General features: G+C 59.2%; 2 protein-coding genes across 2 annotated transcripts; both read left to right on the top strand.

Moving 5' to 3' along the window:
• Positions 1-1791: 1791 nt before the first annotated feature.
• On the top strand, positions 1792-3287 carry OTOS (otospiralin). The gene is made up of 4 exons (XM_025912738.2): positions 1792-1899; positions 2121-2223; positions 2338-2364; positions 3045-3287. The coding sequence occupies exons 2-4, from the start codon at positions 2151-2153 to the stop codon at positions 3227-3229; spliced, it is 285 nt and encodes a 94-aa protein (XP_025768523.2). The 5' UTR covers positions 1792-1899; positions 2121-2150; the 3' UTR covers positions 3230-3287.
• A 3185-nt stretch (positions 3288-6472) lies between these two features.
• COPS9 (COP9 signalosome subunit 9) lies at positions 6473-11264 on the top strand. Its single transcript, XM_086720118.1, has 3 exons — positions 6473-6609; positions 8527-8599; positions 10998-11264. The coding sequence occupies exons 1-3, from the start codon at positions 6547-6549 to the stop codon at positions 11033-11035; spliced, it is 174 nt and encodes a 57-aa protein (XP_086576244.1). The 5' UTR covers positions 6473-6546; the 3' UTR covers positions 11036-11264.
• Positions 11265-16888: the final 5624 nt, after the last annotated feature.

Genomic DNA, 16888 nt, shown 5'->3' with positions numbered 1-16888 from the left:
AGGGTTGACCAGCAGGCCCCGCTGCCCTCCTCGGGAACGCCCGCCCGCCAGGTGGCCCGCGGCTGGAACTCATGGATCAGAGGACCTCGCTGCCCCTGACGTCTGTGCGGTCTGTGCGGCGTGGTTCGAGCTGAGCACCCGCTTCCGCCCGGGCATCCGGAATCTAGGCCAGGCCCAGGGGCCCCCGTGCCCAGCCCCCGATTAAGACCCCGGGCGCTGCGTCTGTCACAGGCACCTGGTGGTGGCCTGTGTGAGTGCACAGGGAGGGCGCCCGGGAGCTCAGGCCTGCTCCCCCGACTTCTCCCTTCCTGCGCGCCCTACCATTTCTGTGTTGTGAATCCCAGCCGGGAGCGCGGCCTGTGCTGAGTCTGGGGGCGCCCCCAGTGACTCGCCGAGCCGGGTGGTCTCGGGGACCCTGACACAATTGCCCTAAAAGAATTACATCTTGCAGGCGAGGAGTCCAGATTTCTGAAAATAAAACCCGAGGTCTAAGCTGGTGGGTCTGAAACTCACAAGGAGAGTTGAACTTCTGCTCTCTTAGGCCATTTTTTGTGAAGGTCAGGGTTTGTTGGGTAGGAATGAGTCTCTTATCACTTGGACGGGGACGTGTGGGGAGACTGATGAAGCTGGGGTCCTGAGCCCCTACATTCAGCTGGGTCTCCTTTGCCAGCAGAAGTGTCCTTCCTCCCTATCTGGCGGGTTAGTCCCCCGTGCTTGAAAAACCTGTAGTCCCCCCAGAGCTGTCGTCCGCCAGGGGCTGCTAATCCTCCTGAGGACCCCACCCCCAATTGTGACCAGACCCTGAGGCTCAGACGTGACTTAGAAAGCGAGGCACAACGTGTGTCCCCAGGAGGGTCCACATATGCCCATACGTGGCGCCCAAAGCCCAGGGGACATATATGGGGTAGATCAGGGTACAGATGACAGAAGTGCTGGCCTGGGCCCACTTGGCAGAGGATCCTCTGCATTCGCAGGAGGCCGGGAGCGGTTCTAGCCGTTTGTGCAAAGATGGCCCGTGCGGGAGGCTGGTCCCGGGTCCGGGCAGGTGTCCAAAGACTTGGGGAGACCAGGTGTGTGTTGGCTGGAACCATCACGGAAGACCTGCTCTCTGCCACTCGCCACCAGCCAGACCACATGCTGTGCCCCCAGCTGTGTGGATTCCGTGGGCGATGGGACCCCGTGGGCAGGGCCACGAGGCATGGCCGCAGTCTTGAGGAGCAGCCCTGAGGGGTAATCGGAGTGGTCTGGAGACCCTAGGAGCCGTCCATGGTGTCCCTGGGGCCAGACAGCTGCCTTCCGGACAATAGACTTAATCGTCGTGCGTGAGCCGGAAGGCTCTAGTCTGCAGATGCGAAGCGGGGCTGGATGCCCACACTTCCTGTATGGACTGTGCTCAACATGTCCCATTGGCGGGGGGTGGGGGGTGCTGAGCTGAGGCTGCTCCTGGCTCCCCGAGGGTCCTGTCCTGCCTGCCTGCCTGCCTGTCCCCCCAGGGGCCGCTCTGTGATGACCTTGTTCCTGTAAGGGGGGACCTCAGCCTCAGTGTCAGACTCAGAACGTCTTTCTATCCGGTGGAGAGGAAATCGTGTCTGAGTACTGGTGTTGAATTCAGTCCTGGAGATCCTAGCAGTGCCTGTGCAGAGATGTTTTTCTCCGGATCTGATCCTTGGATCAGGTTCCCACAAGTGGACTCTCGAGGTCCCGCTGCCAACAAGGTCACAGAAGCCCTCAGTGCTCTGGCCAGGGATGAAATATTCGGTTTGACAGCTCACGTAGGTGACGTCTGCCTCCTTGTCTCTGGTCTTTTATAAAGAGGGGCCTGCGTGCTGGCGGCAGACTCCTGTCCCAGTTCCGGCTGAGGCTGAACGACAGGATCCCAGTAACCTCTGCGGGGGGCAGGTGTGGGGTCGCCGCCGGCCACGGGGGCAGGGAGGGGTGGTGGGCTCAGCCTCAGGACCACCGTCTGAAGCCACCGAGACTGAAATTGCTGTGAAAACACTCAGAGCTTGTCCTTTTTCCAGAGATGTTTTCCAGGGAGCTGCCCGGTGCAGGGGTGCTGGGAGGAAGCCGGGGCCCCTCACGGGCGGCTGGTCTCACCCTCTGGGGTCCTCGTGCTGCAGGGGGACCGGAGCTCCATCGGTTGGTGGAAGATGCACCTGGGGAAGATGAAGGCCTGCTTGGTGCAAGGGGTGGCCCTCTGCCTCCTGCTGGGACCTCTGGCGGGTGAGTGGCGGTTCTGTCCCTCGCGCCATCCCCCTGGCCGCTTGGGCAGCTCATGTGCGGTGGGGTCCTACCCTCGGGGGTTCTCCAGGGTGACTGCTCTCTCTTCCTCTGCAGGAGCCAAGCCAGTGCAGGAGGAGGGAGGTATTGTATTGTCCTCCTGGCCTTTTCTGGTGTGTGTTTGGGTGGGGTGGGGTCAGAAGAGGGAGCTGGGTGGGAGCTGGCTTCTGATCCCCAACGAAGGAAGCAGGAGCCTGGGTCAGCTCAAGGCCAAGCTGTGCAAGCGGAGGGACTGAGTCTCTTCCCTGGGCCCTGCCTTCCAGCCACCTGGGGCTGCACAGGGCAGGAGAGACCCTCTGAACTCCCGAGGCTTCGCGTTCTCGCCCTCGGACCGGACTCACCCCAGGGCCCTCCCACCGAGTCCGACCCCAGGGCAGCGGCATCTGGATTCCAGGGCTGGGGGCTGTGGCCTCGTCTGAAATCCCACCGGGATGCTCCCCCATCCTCAGCGCCTCCAGAACAGGGGCCAGATTTCCCGCCCCCTCCCTCCTTGTCCTCCTTTTCCCTCTTCTCCTCCCCCTGAGCTGTCCCCTCAGACCATGAGTCCCCAGAGGCAGAACCCAGGTCATCGTCCAGATGGCAAGGCTCTGGGATGCTGCCACAGAGGATCAGGGATAGCCCGGGGCCTGGCGTCCAGCTGGGAGGGTCCCCTCACTGCATGGGGCTGCCGGGCACCGGCCACCTGCCCTAAGGCATCGTGGAGGGGCGGCCTCGGGGCAGGACGAGCGGGGACAGCCCCTGAGGCAGGTGGTTGTGTCTTTCAGACCCCTATGCCGAGCCACCAGCCATGCCCTACTGGCCTTTCTCCACCTCTGACTTCTGGAACTATGTGCAGTACTTCCAGACCATGGGAGCCTACCCCCAGTTGGAGGACCTGGCCCGCACCTTCTTCGCTCACTTCCCCCTGGGGACCACCCTGGGGTTCCACGTCCCCTATCAGCAGGACTGAGCACCAGCCTGGATCCCTGGCCGCAAGCTCAATAAATTCCTCACCTGAGTCACACAAACGCTGGTGGTTTTCTTTCAAGAAACAGCTCCAGTCAGGCCACATTTACTGTCTTATTCAACAAGCGAACCATGGCTCTGACTCGGGGCTTTGCTGTACTTGTCACCTAATAGCTGAAGTCACATGCCCTTGGAGGGGCTGTGGGTCCCCGGAGTGCAGGGAGGACAGTGCCCCTGGGAGGGACTGTGGGTCCCCAGAGTGCAGGAAGGACTGTGTCCCTGGGAGGGGCTGTGGGTCCCTGGAGTGCAGGGAGGATATTGTCCCTGGGAGGGGCTGCGGGTCCCCTGGAGTGCAGGGGGGAAGTGCAGGAGGGAAGGGGTCCCCTGGAGTGCAGGGGGACAGTGTCCCTCGGAGGGGCTGCAGGTACCCTGGAGTGCAGGGGGACAGTGTCCCTCGGAGGGGCTGTGGGTCCCCGAAGTGCAGGGAGGACTGTGTCCCTGGGAGGGGCTGCAGGTCCCCTGGAGTGCAGGGGGGTCAGTGTCCCTGGGAGGGGCTGTGGGTCCCTGGGGTGCAGCGAGGACAGTGTCCCTCAGAGGTGCTGCAAGTCCCCTGGAGTGCAGGGGGGAAGTCGTCCTCTGGAGTGCAGGGGGGAAGTGCAGGGGGGAAGGGGTCCCCTGGAGTGCAGGGGGACAGTGTCCCTGGGAGGGACTGCGGGTCCCCAGAGTGCAGGAAGGACTGTGTCCCTGGGAGGGGCTGTGCGTCCCTGGAGTGCAGGGAGGATAGTGTCCCTGAGAGGGGCTGCGGGTCCCCTGGAGTGCAGGGGGGAAGTGCAGGAGGGAAGGGGTCCCCTGGAGTGCAGGGGGACAGTGTCCCTCGGAGGGGCTGCAGGTACCCTGGAGTGCAGGGGGGACAGTGTCCCTGGGAGGGGCTGTGGGTCCCTGGGGTGCAGTGAGGACAGTGTCCCTCAGAGGTGCTGCAGGTCCCCTGGAGTGCAGGGGGGAAGTGCAGGAGGGAAGGGGTCCCCTGGAGTGCAGGGGGACAGTGTCCCTCGGAGGGGCTGCAGGTACCCTGGAGTGCAGGGGGGACAGTGTCCCTGGGAGGGGCTGTGGGTCCCTGGGGTGCAGCGAGGACAGTGTCCCTCAGAGGTGCTGCAAGTCCCCTGGAGTGCAGGGGGGAAGTCGTCCTCTGGAGTGCAGGGGGGAAGTGCAGGAGGGAAGGGGTCCCCTGGAGTGCAAGGGCGACAGTGTCCCTGGGAGGGGCTGCAGGTCCCCCGGAATGCAGGGGGGAAGCGGTCCTCCAGAGCTATCTGCTCTCCTAGGCTCAGTGCAGCACTACTCACAATAGCCAAGATGTGCAAACAGTGTAATTGCCATAGTTCCAGAAGGTAGTTCCAGAAGTCAGAGGTGGAGAAAGGCCAGGAGTGCCTGGGAGATCTCACTCCTCTACGGGAATAGGGGCTCCCATGTTTTGAAACTACCCGGAAGAGAAGCCTGTTGCTGACCATGGAGTAGTGGCTTCCTTTGTCTTTTGCTGGGGTACTTCAGAGTGATTCGTGTTCACGGTGATTTCTGAGGCTCAACCATACTCCCGGTCTCTCCTCACCTCTCCCTGGGCCCCACACTGCCTACTCAGGCCACAGTCCCCCTCATTCCCTGAGGGAATTTCCGAGCCCCCTCAGGCTCATTCCTTGTCTCCCTGCCCCACCCTTCCCCTCCTCCACTTCTCTTGCAGACTAGCCCCCAAGCCTACCTGCTTCCAAAGTCTAGCTCTGATATCTTATGCCCTCCTCCCATCCACCCTTCCCCTTCCTGCCCCTTCCCTCCTACCCCCTTCTCTCATTCACATGCTTTAAAAATTATGATAAAATACACTTATCATGAAATTTACCACTGTAACTATTTTTAAGCACATTCACATTGTTGTGCAACCGTCAGCACCATCCATCTCCAGAACTTTCTCGTCTTCTCCAACTGAACCTCTGTCCCCATTAGACACTGACTGCCCAGCCCCTCCCCCAGCCCCCAGTGCCCACCCTTCTGGTCTCCATCTCTGTGAATCCGACTATTGCAGGGACCTTCTGTAAGTAGAATCATACAGAATTTGTATGACATCTCTTTTCACTGATCATAATGTCCTCAAGCTTCATCCATGTTGTAGCAGGTGTCAGAATTTCCTTCCCTTTTATGGCTAGATGGTATTCCATCTTATGTATGTACAGAATACATCTTGCTCAGCCATTCTTCTATTAATGAAGACCTGAGATGCTTCTACACTTAGCTATTGTGAATTGCTATGAATATGGGTGTGCAAATATCTCATGAAGACCTTGCTTTCACTTCCTTTGGGGATACACCCAGAGCGGGACTGCTGGATCATATGGCATTTCTATGTTTAATTTTTGAGGCTCCCCCACACTGTTTTCCGTGACAGCTGCACAATTTCCCTTCCCTGCCAGCAGTGCACAGGTGTTCCTATTTCCCCTCGTCCTCTCCAGCACTTGTTATTTTCTGGGTTTTTAAATAGTGTTTGTTCCAATAAGCGTGAGGTGGTAGCTCATTGTGGTTTGATTTGCATCTCCTTATTGCTTAATGGTGTTGAGCATCTTTTCACGTGCTTACTGGTCATTTGAACATCTACTTCAGGGAAAGGTATATTCAAGTCATTTGCCCATTTTGAATTGGGATTTGTTGCTGTTGAGTTTTGTGGGTTCTTTATATATACTGGATACTAATCCCTTACCATATGTGTACATGTGTATGTATGTGTACATATGTTCATATATGTGTATGTAACTTGTAAATACTTGCTCCCATCCGGTGGGTTGCCTCTTCACTGCATTGACCATTCACATTCTTTCATTCTAAGGTATAGTTGATGTACAATATTATTCGTTTCAGGTGTACAACATAGTGATTCGATAACTGTACACACTCTGTCCCTATGTCATGTTATTACGGTGTCGTTGGCTGCGCCCCCAGGCTGGACTTTCCATTCCGCACACCTGCACCTGGGAGCTGCGAGTGTGTCTCTCCTGGTCCCCTCCCCATTGTCGCCCACCCCTCACCCCGCCCCTCTGGCAACCGCCCGTCTCTTTCTGAACACGTACATTCTTTAACGGGCATCTCTTGGGCAGCGCTCTGTGCCAGGCCCCGTGGGCCGAGCCTTCCGCGCGCTCAGCTTCCTTCTGCGCCGACGGGCCTGCGGGAGACCATAGAGTCGGCGGTCCTCCGGCGTCTAGACGCACCGCGGCCGGCGCTTACCGGAAGAGACGTCAGGCGGGCCGGAAGTGAGCTGGGGACGCGGGAGACGCCGCAGGCGAGATGAAGCCGGCGGTGGACGAGATGTTCCCCGAGGGCGCCGGGCCCTACGTGGACCTGGACGAGGTGAGGGGGCGGCCGCGGGCAGGGGGCCGGGGCGGGCGGCGGGGACGGCGGCCTGCGCGGGCCCCACCCCCGTCCGAGCGGGCGCCCCGGGAGCCAGCGTGCGGCGGGCGGGCGCTGCCCTGGGCCGTGGCGTCCTCCAGCCCGCGCGTCTGGCAGCCGGCCTGCGGCTCCCCGGGCCCGGCGAGCGCTACGGACGACAGGCCGGAGTTCGGGCCTGTGCTCGGGGGCTTTGCTCCGGGTTGCGTGCTGGCAGGGTGTGAGGGTGGGTCCCCGGCCTGGGTCCGTGTTGTCCGGCAGGAGGCACGACTGGAGCCAGGCTGGGAAGCCGTCGTCGGGAAAGACGCGGCCGTCGGCCTAGGGAGCCGGGGGAATGGGCGCTTGGCATGTGTGTGTTGCACGGTGACCCTGTTCTCCTGCAGTCGTGCAGGTTACGAAGGGGTCTTGCGTTTTCGTCTCACTGCGTCCTGGCCACGGGGTGATCTCGGCTGATGGCGGTGTTGGTGAACTGGTAGCGCCGCGGCCCAGCTCGAAGTGTCAGGTCCGCCCCATCGATGTCTGGGCCTCATTTCCCCTTTCTCAAAGTTTAGGGGGACTGATCCTGAGTCCGTGATCCCTGAAATAGAGGCATGGTCGAAGCTGATTGCAGACGCTAAGTGGAATAGAGTCGCGAGTGCCCTGATGGAGGCGCCCTCCCGGCTTTGGGGTGGCCCGGCTCGGGTTTAGGAGAGCAGCTGACTGTGGGCGAATGCTGAAGGCATAGTGTTTGCTAACTAGTCGTGGTGGAAGAGGAAATCATGGCAGGAGCCGAGTCCAGCAGGCTGTAAGGTGCCTGAGCTCGGGGAGAGATTGCAGCTGGAAAAGGGGGCGGGGCTGGGTCACCAAGTGGCTTGTAGCTGTGCCGGTCAGGTGAGCTCTGCACCCCACCCTTGAAGCACTGCCACCGAACCCCAGCTTCTCAGTCCTTTGTTAAAAGGCATTTCCCTAGGCAGCGTGGACTCACTTGAGGGCTTTGCTCCAATCTGCTTCCTAGCAGTTCACTTTGGAGAGTTTGGGGATTGGGTTTGGAGGTGGGAGAGTGGAAGGCTGCGAACGGAAGCCTTGAGGAGGGTCTGAACGAAGGCGACACCTGTAGGTGGGAGTCGGGACTCACTCAGCAGAGTCTGTCATTGGTGGAATCTGCAGGGCTTACTTGGCCATGGGGAAGGGGGAGGGAGGTTGAGGAGAGAGGAGAGCATCTTGGGCTTTTCTCCCGGGTTTGGGTTACTGACAACAGCCACGAAGAGGAAGGTGGGAGACACTCGGCTCCAGGGAGCCTGGAGAAGGTAGAGCAGACAGCCTGGGAACGTGGGGGCTAGCAGCGGGGACCGGTGGGCGGGGGCCTGTGCTCTGCCCTCACTGTGTGACTCTCACAGACACCCTGAATCCTGAGGGCATCAGATTGCCCCACTTGGGCTGTGGCACGATTTTCCTGCCCCCGAAGTTGTGGCGGTGGGAGGTCCTCTGACCGCACCCCACGGTGCCCCTGGTCAGCAGGTCACTTTCCCAAGGGAAGCAGTTTAATTCCCAGAAGATGCAGGGGGCAGTCTGGAGCAGAGAACTCGTCAGGCGCAGTTTTGCACATTTGGGGCCCGGCCTCTGTGGCAACATCGTATAGGGAATTAGAACCTCTACTCCAGGCCTACAGAGACGTGGTGGTGTTCCGGGCGACAGCAGGATTCTGTTTCAAAAGTAGGAGGAATCAAGGAGACCTTCAAGATGATGCCTCGGAATGCTGCCCCTCCCACCCACTTCCTTTGCCTGGAACTAAATTTTGACTCCCGCCCGGGCACCTTTCCCTCCCTCACCTTCCCCTGCCCTGGAGGGGCGTGGCTTCTCTCGAAAAACAGCACTGACATATTCTCACCTTTCCTTTCCCAGGCCGGAGGCAGCACCGGGCTCCTGATGGATTTGGCAGCCAATGAAAAGGCAGTTCATGCCGACTTTTTTAACGGTAAGGACGCCGGGATCGGAGGTCCCGGGTCTAATCGAATGTCTCTCTGTGTGTTGTAAGCGGGGTGCTTTGTGACGAGAGTGCTTGGGGTCAGAGGACAGGGAAGCCCAGCTGTGTGCGGTTCTCAGACGCGGCGCGGTGCGTAGGAGGTGGCAGCACGGCTGTCAGCGCTGGCCGTCAGCCTTGTTCTTCAGGAGGACAAGTGGCGAAAATTGCCCCGGTCGTAGTGTGTTTTTACACAAGTAGCGTAAAAATGTCTACTTGCACTCCAGTAGTTGAACTTGAGCTGCAGCCACGCTTCGGACACGGGTGTGGGAGCCCCATCCTGCCTTCTCATCTCTGCTGCATCCTGACAGCTGGTTTCCTTTCCTTTCCTGTGTCCCTGGGCTCTGGTTGGTCGGCTCCCTTAGCACAGCGACACCGGCTGTCCCCTCCCTTGTCTCTGAGGGCAGGACTCACTAGTATTTAAGAGCTTTAGCGCCAGTTACCAGGCGCGTGGGTGGTAAGCGTGGTGGAAACAGTTGACGTGACACCTTCCCGCGTGTCACGGGGGCATTTCTCCGTGTTCCGACTTCCCAAGGCCTTGTTCCTACAGAATGTACTAATTCACACTAAGGGTTTGAATCGTAAACGGAAACACGAGAGGGATCTTCCTCGGAGGGTTAAGTGTGATCTTCTCTCCTTGTCACCTTTCTTTCATCTGGGCGCCCGCTGCTCCGAAGACCTTCTGTCGCTAGTTAGTGGCAGCTGGGATGCGATCTGGCCACACTGGTTTGATGCACCAACCCCGCTCCCTCACCCCCACCCCCACCCCCACCCCCACCTCGGAGTCCGAGGCCGTGGTAGTTTATCTTTTTAGCAAGTTGTCTGAAAAGAGAAGCCAGTCTTCCCGGGGAGTCGGGCCGCTCCCGAGGCAGCACCTGGGCTTCCCCCAGCCGTGAGGACTGGACCCCGTTTCTCTACGCTTTCCAGAGCGCCATGTGAAAGCCCTCGCTCACGTGGGGTGATCTCGGGGGCCCTTACCCCAAGCAGGGTGGGGTGATCCCTGACACCACCCGACCTGCTCCCACATGTGGTGATCTCCTTCAAGGTCCCACGCGTCTTGTGTGTTTACAGACAGTTGGCTGTGTTCAAGTTCATGTGGTTTCTAAAAATAGCCCTTGAATTCTGCCAAGGAAGTATCTGGGAGGGACCTGGGCTGCTCTGCCGCGGGAGCACGGAGCGGCATGAGCAGTGTGGCCTCCTCCCTCGGGGCCAGGGCTAGAAAGGGAAGGAGCACAGAAGAGCTCCACGCTGCGTCAGCCTGCCCCCGACAGCTCGCGAGGTGCACACCGCCCGTCGGGTTGTGGAGGTCCCAAGTGTTACTGCGAGGACGCCGCGAGCGTTTGGATGGCGTTTCTTCTGCGTCCTTCTCGCTGCTCGAGCAGAGGCTCTGTCCTCTTGCCGCCTGGGCTCTAGGGTTCAGACCATGAACAAGGCTTGCCCTCTTCACTCACTGTGTTGCAAAGTAGGGGAGTGTTAGACAAGACGGCACGTAGGGGCGGTCGTGACGAGAGCCAGAGGCTGGTGGCATTGTTTCTGGGAGCACATCAGAGGGCGGTTTATCGGGGGGGGGGGGTGACACCCCAGCAGAGGTTGGAGGGTGTGACAAGTTAGCTAGGGCTGGGGGCTGGGGACAAAGTGCTCGGAGCTGTAGGCCACAGGCCAGCCCAGGTGTGGGACTGCTCACGTTGGTGCGGTGGGGACACAGCCGGGCAGGAGGTCTCTGGGACAGCACCTTTCCTGTGACAGCCTGTGACAGCCTGTGACAGCCTGGATGTGCGGAGACGTGACTGGGGCTTTCCACTGCCCTCTTTGTAGCTCACTGTTTATCCTGCACCGTTTTGAACACCTGGTACTACACGGGGCTCTTTGATGTCCTTTCCCCAACGTGACAGCAAGGTGTGCCCCTGGTAGCGGGTTTAGGAAACGCACAGACACGTAGACGATGACCGCCCATCACAGCAGGTAGGGCGCTGGGAGTTTGTAGCGCTTCTTCCAGTAGGAAGGGCTCAGACAGTTTCTCCAGACTCCCTTAGAGACAACCACTCTAGCATGGCTCAGTGCTTCTAGCACCTTCCTCCCGCCTGCCCTCTGCGTTCCCCTTGCGGTGGGGTCTCACCTCCGCCTGTGTGCGCTTTCTTGATTGTCACCGACACGGGATTAGAGATGCGTTCTAGACTCCTGTGTCCCCTGGGACTGTCTGACCTTGGGATAAAATGGAGTCGGTCGTGGGGTCCCTTCGATCGTGTACTGTTTTCTCCCTGTTTTGAATGTCTGTGTAATTCATCGTGAAGTTGTTTTCTCAGTTGTTTGCCTCATGTGCCCCATTAATGCGTGGTTTTGTTCGTTTATATAGATTTTGAAGATCTCTTTGATGACGATGATATCCAGTGAGACGCCCTCCGGCAGTGCGTGTGGTCGTGCCCGCATCACCTAGGGGTGTGGCCGATCTGCTCAGAGGACAGTTTCAGGTGGTTCTAAGGAACGGGTGGACATTACGTGAAATTAGGAGACGGTTGACCAAGAAAGAGGGTGGTTTTAACCATCCGCGTGAGGCCTGCTGATCTCTAAATGTGACCGACTTTTGCCCTTCAATTAAAAAAAAGAGCTGCCGTCGTTTGCAGGGTCGTTTTCGTTCTTGCAGTTTCCAGCGAATGTTGTAATCCCCAAAAGTCTCTGCGAGCGCGCGTGTGGGCGCAGGTGTGTGTCGGCAAGCCGAGTGAAACACGCTCATCAGCTGAGACGCCCTTCGCGGGAGCGGGTGGGCGTGATGGCTCCCAGCCTGCCGGGTGGCATCCGTGGCTGAAGGGTACGCAGTGCGGGGCGCACCCAGGCCCCCCGACAGCGCGCGGAGACCTTCCTCATCCCGCCCCTGCCCCGCGGGGGGTGCGTGGCACATCCCCCTCTCCCCCCGCCACGGGGCCTCCTGCCCCCGCCTTGCCACCAGAGCTGCCGCCGTCCCCAGACCCGAGGCTCCGGGTTCGGGACCAGTGGATGATGGCCCCGGAGGAGCTGCCTTCTACGCGAGACATGCGTCCGTCTGTCCGTTTTAAGGGAACGTGACACCCGAGGGGCAGAAGAGGGTTTTTACCTTTCTCCCCGGGTCAGCTCGCCACAGATGGTGGCTGTAAAAGTTAAGACTCCTGTTCCAGCGAGGACGGTCTCCTTGACGGGCAGGCGCCCAGGCCGCGGGCCTAAGCAGTGGCGAGGCGGGGCACCTGCCGACCTCCACCCGGAGAGGGCGCCGAGCGGCGTTACCCGGGGGCCTGTTGGTGGGCGACGTTGCCACCGAAGACACGTGAAGTTCCGAGCCGGAGGAGGTTTCCTCGGGGGGAAGGTTTCCTCGTGGGGGGGATGTTTCCTGGGTGGGGGGAGGTTTTCTCGGGGGGAGGTTTCCTCGGGAGTGCCGAGCGGCTTTCCCTTCGTGCTCCTGCCCTGGGAGGGCGCTGCAGCCCAGTCATCCAGCAAGCTCCACGGGACCGAAAGGGGGGCGGGGTCACAGCCCAGTGTCCCTGAAAAGACGGACAGACGCGTCTGCTGTGTCGGAAGCTTCAGAGGAAGGGGCCGTCTCTGTGTCAGAGGCTCAACGACAGGCTCCGCTCCCCCGCCCCCCCAGCGGGCGGGCTGCACGCTGTGCTTCCAGAGCGGTTTCCCCGAGCCGCGCTCTCAGCTTAACTACGAGCAGTTTTTACCGTGTCCCGAGCGGGTTCTGTGGGGAACAACCAGGTGTGTGGGTGAATTCTTTCGTGATCAAGTGGTTCCCCTGCGGCCTCATCCGTTGAGGTTGACGAGAGTCCCGCCAGGCTTGTCCTGCATCCGGTCGGGGCTGCGACTCGGAACGCGGCGGCCCCACGTTGACCCCTGGGTTGCAGGTCGCGGAGGAGCCGTGCGCCCTGCCCAACCAACCCACTTCTCTTAGGCCTCCGTTCCTCGCCGGCAGATGAGGCCCCTGGTCCCTGAGGCGCCTCCTGGTTCTTGGGTCTCTGCTCTTTAGCAGGAGGGGGTGGCCCCCACCGCGGGCTTCGGGGACCCCACAGGCTGGTCTAGTCCAAGCACCAAGCAGCGCTGTGAATGGTGATGCCCGTGTGTGTGTGTGTGTGTGTGTGTGTGTTGCACACTTAGGCCTGCTTAAGCGTTTGAGCTGTAGACCACCCTTTCCCTTCACAGAATCTTCGCGGCTTCCCTTGCACCATGAGGCCAAGACACAGCTCTCCCACCTTTTTCCTCCCTCCTCTCGCTGCACCTTGGCCGCCCCCCCCCCCCCCCCCCCCCCCCGCCCAACCGGGGAGCAGGAAATACCGTAGGAGGCAGACGGCACCTTCTGCTCATTTATGTACTTGTGCTGACCCCTCCGGCCACACTCTTGCCATCGTCAGTCATACATTTTTATCGCCGGTGACCATCTCTGCCACGTTTACAAAGCCTACTGTGTGGCCACACGGTTGATCACAGGCCCAGCTGCCAGGAAGTCGTGGAGCATCGAGGGCGAGCGCAGCTCAGCGGTACAGCCGCTGGGAGAACCGGCGGGGGGCGAGGGAGACTTCTGGGAGCTTGGGCAAGACTCCTCAGGGGAGCAGGACGCCTCGCTGGAGCCCGTGAGAGCAGAAGCAGGGCTTTACCGGCTGGAAGGGCGGGTGAGCTGAGGACAGCTGGCCCCGGGCTCAGGGACCCCGGGCTAGGCCACCTCCCCCATTCCTCTGCCCTCCAGCTGCTCTGGCCACGGGGAGACACGGCTCTGACGGGCCGGCGCCACTGTCCCACCATCACCCTTCTGGGGTTGTGTCCCCGAGAAGGCCTCTGATTGCCCCTCCATCCATCCTGCCCCCTGGCCTGTCGGTGGCAGCCGGGCTTCCACTGCGAAAGGAGGTGGCAGCGCCCCTGCTGACCCCCTGGGGTGGGGGGAGCACCTTTCTACGAGGGGAAGGCGTCCAAGGGATGCCCACCTTGGTGGCCGTGGTGGGCTCTTGGGAGAACGTTCTGCTAACGTGGACTCTCTGGGACCCTGCGATCCTGAGCTCCCCGCTTCTTGGACGTGAGAACACGTGTCCATACCCTGTGACCGGCCACGAGGACGTGGGGCCGGCAGGCAGTTGTAGAGCAAAGCTGTCCGACTGCCCAGCTGCTTGAGCACTTCTGTCAGGGCCTCTGAAGGAGCCCCTTCCCTTCCCTGCCCTCGGCCTCTGCCTTCTGGCCTCTCGCCGGCCTTCACCCTGGCCGTCCGTCGGAGCAGGGACCGGCTGGTGGCCTTTGTCGGGACTCTGAATTCTCGCACAAACCCCGAGCGGCTGGGCCAGGCGTGCCGCCAAACAAGTCACGCTTTTTAAAAAGCAACGTTAGTGATCTTGGAACTCTTGCTGCTGTGAATTCTACCTGGGGCCAAAATGAGAAAGTGCTGAGTTGGGGTGCTCGGCTGAAAGGCCCTCTGTTTCCCAAGAAGCTAAGATAGGCCCTGGGCATCTGGCCTCTCAGGACCCCAGGAGTCCTGGAAGTGAGGCCTCGGCCAAGGGCGAAGACCACTGGATCCCCCACACCCTCTGCCTCCTCCGCGCCCCTCCCCCGGGGGGAGGCACAAGGAGAGGCCACAGCTTCTCCGCGGCCACCTCCACAGGGTCCTCACACGTCCCCCTCCAGCACAGGCCAGCAGGGGGCGTCAGCCGCGGGTGCCTGTGCTGTGTGAATTATCGTCACCCCTGATGAGTCTGAAAATAAGCTAAGTGTGACTCTGATGGCTTTTGTCACCGCTGTGTAATTCTGGAGAGGCTCCATGGGATGGCAGGTGCCCTGCGGTCAAGGATGATAATGGGGTGGGGGGGCAAGTCACCTGACCTGCAGGGTGACCACACACTAGAGGGACAGCTTGTCCCTTTGTCCCTGTAATCAAGCCGAGTGTCTGCCACACAGTAGGTGCTCAATAATTGTCTGTTAAATGTAAACAAATGGCGTCTGTTTTCCACGGTGGCTGCACCAGTTCGCATCCCCAGCAGCCGTGCGCGAGGCTCCCTGTTGACGTCCTCGCCGGCACCCGGCGCCCGTCGTTTCTCGTCTTTTTGAGTCTAGCCATTCTGAAGGGTGGGAGGTGGCATCTCATAGTGGTTTTGATTTACGTTTCCCTGGTGACGAGTGATGTTGAGACACACTTTTCACGTGTCTCTCGGCCATCTGAGCATCTTCTTTGGACAAATGTGTGTGCATTCTTCAGTCACCTTGTTGGCATTTTTGGTGTTGAGTCGCACGAGTTCTTTACATATTTTGGATGTTAATCCCTCGTGGGATGTGTCATTTGCAGAGCCTCCCCCGCTCAGTAGTTTGCCCTTTTCAATTTGTGGATAGTGTCCTGCACTGTGCAAACGCTTTTTCTTTCGACGTAGTCCCGGTAGTTTATTTTCACTTTTACTCCCTCTGCCTCAGGAGACACATCCAGAAAAAGAGTTGCTGGGTCTGATGGAGAAATCACTGCCTGTGCTCCCTTCTAGGAGGTGTTTGGTTTCGGGTCTCAATTTAGGTCTTTTATTTTTTTTATTTTTTATTTTTTTTTAATTTTTTTTCAACGTTTATTTATTTTTGGGACAGAGAGAGACAGAGCATGAACGGGGGAGGGGCAGAGAGAGAGGGAGACACAGAATTGGAAGCAGGCTCCAGGCTCTGAGCCATCCACCCAGAGCCTGACGTGGGGCTCGAACTCACAGACCGCGAGATCGTGACCTGGCTGAAGTCGGACGCTCAACCGACTGCGCCACCCAGGTGCCCCTCAGTTTAGGTCTTTAATCCACTTTGGATTTATTTTGGGGAGTAATGAAAGAAAGCGGTCCAGTTTTCCCAATACCATTGGTTGACGAGACTGTCTTTATCTCATTGCATATCCTTTCCTCCTTTGTCAGAGATTAATTGACCATACAAACAAGGATTTATTTCTGGGCCGTATCTCTTCTGTTCCACTGATCCCTGGGTCTGCTTTTGTGCCAGCACCGTACCGAGTACATGACTGTAGCTTTGCAGTTCACCCCGAAATCTGGGGCTGTGATACCTCCAGCTTTGTTCTTGTTTTTCAAGATGGCTCTTTGGAGTGTTTTGTGGTTTCATGCAAAGTTTAGTGATATTAATTCTAGTTCTGTGAGAAATGATCCAGTAATTCCACTGCTGGGTATTTACCCAAAGAAAATGAAAACACTGATTCGAGATGACACAGGCATCCCCATGTTTATTACAGCATTATTTGCAATAGTCGAGATGTGGAAGCAGCCCAGCTGTTCGCCGGTAGATGCATGGATAAAAAAGGTGTGTGTTGGGGCGCCTGGGTGGCGCAGTCGGTTAAGCGGCCGACTTCAGCCAGGTCACGATCTCGCGGTCCGTGAGTTCGAGCCCCGCGTCGGGCTCTGGGCGGATGGCTCAGAGCCTGGAGCCTGTTTCCGATTCTGTGTCTCCCTCTCTCTGCCCCTCCCCCGTTCATGCTCTGTCTCTCTCTGTCCCAAAAATAAATAAACGTTGAAAAAAAAAAAAAATTAAAAAAAAAAAAAAAAAAAGGTGTGTGTGCGCATGTGTGATGGAATATCACTCGGCCTTGAAAAGGATGAGACCTCGTCATTTGTGACAACACGGGCCGGCCTAGTGTGCATTATGCTGAGTGAGAGAAGTCCCAGACGGAAAAACACCGTATGATTCACGTGTACGTGGAACCTAAACAACAAAGGAGCAAAACAGGAAGACACCCATAAATGCAGAGAACGCGCTGGTGGTTGCCAGAGGGGAGGGGCGGGGCTGGAGAGCCAGGCGCAGGGGAGAGGGAGGGCCAGGCTTCCGGTTACGGGCGAAGGAGTCCCGGTGCTGTGCGGGAGGCCCAGCGCGGGGACCGCGGCCAGTGGCGCTGGAGGAGCGTCGCGCGGTGACCGCCGGGAGCTACGCTCGTGGGAGCACGGCGTCCTGCCCACGCCGTCCGGTCACCGCGTTGTACACCTGAGAGTGACGTGACGTCTTGTGCCAACTACACTCAAGTGAAAGAAATAATAAACCTAAATAAACAAGGGTATTTGATACGCACGGGGCTTTGGAAGTAGGCTGGGTCCTGCTGGAGGAGGAATGAACGCAACCTGGAAAGGGTCTGCGCCCAGTGCGCTCACCGTGGCACCTCGTGGGCTTTGAGCGCCCCTCGGGATAGGGGCACAGCTGCGCACGGCCGGGTTGGGGTGGGGGGCAGGGGCAGGACCTCCATGAACGCCACACGGGGTGTGGGGAAAGGCTGGCACCTGGCGC

This window comes from Puma concolor, chromosome C1 (genome assembly GCF_028749965.1).
Source record: "Puma concolor isolate L17-30 chromosome C1, mPumCon1.1.hap2, whole genome shotgun sequence".
Taxonomy (NCBI): domain Eukaryota; kingdom Metazoa; phylum Chordata; class Mammalia; order Carnivora; family Felidae; genus Puma; species Puma concolor.
This window is presented reverse-complemented; position numbering and strand designations above follow the sequence as displayed.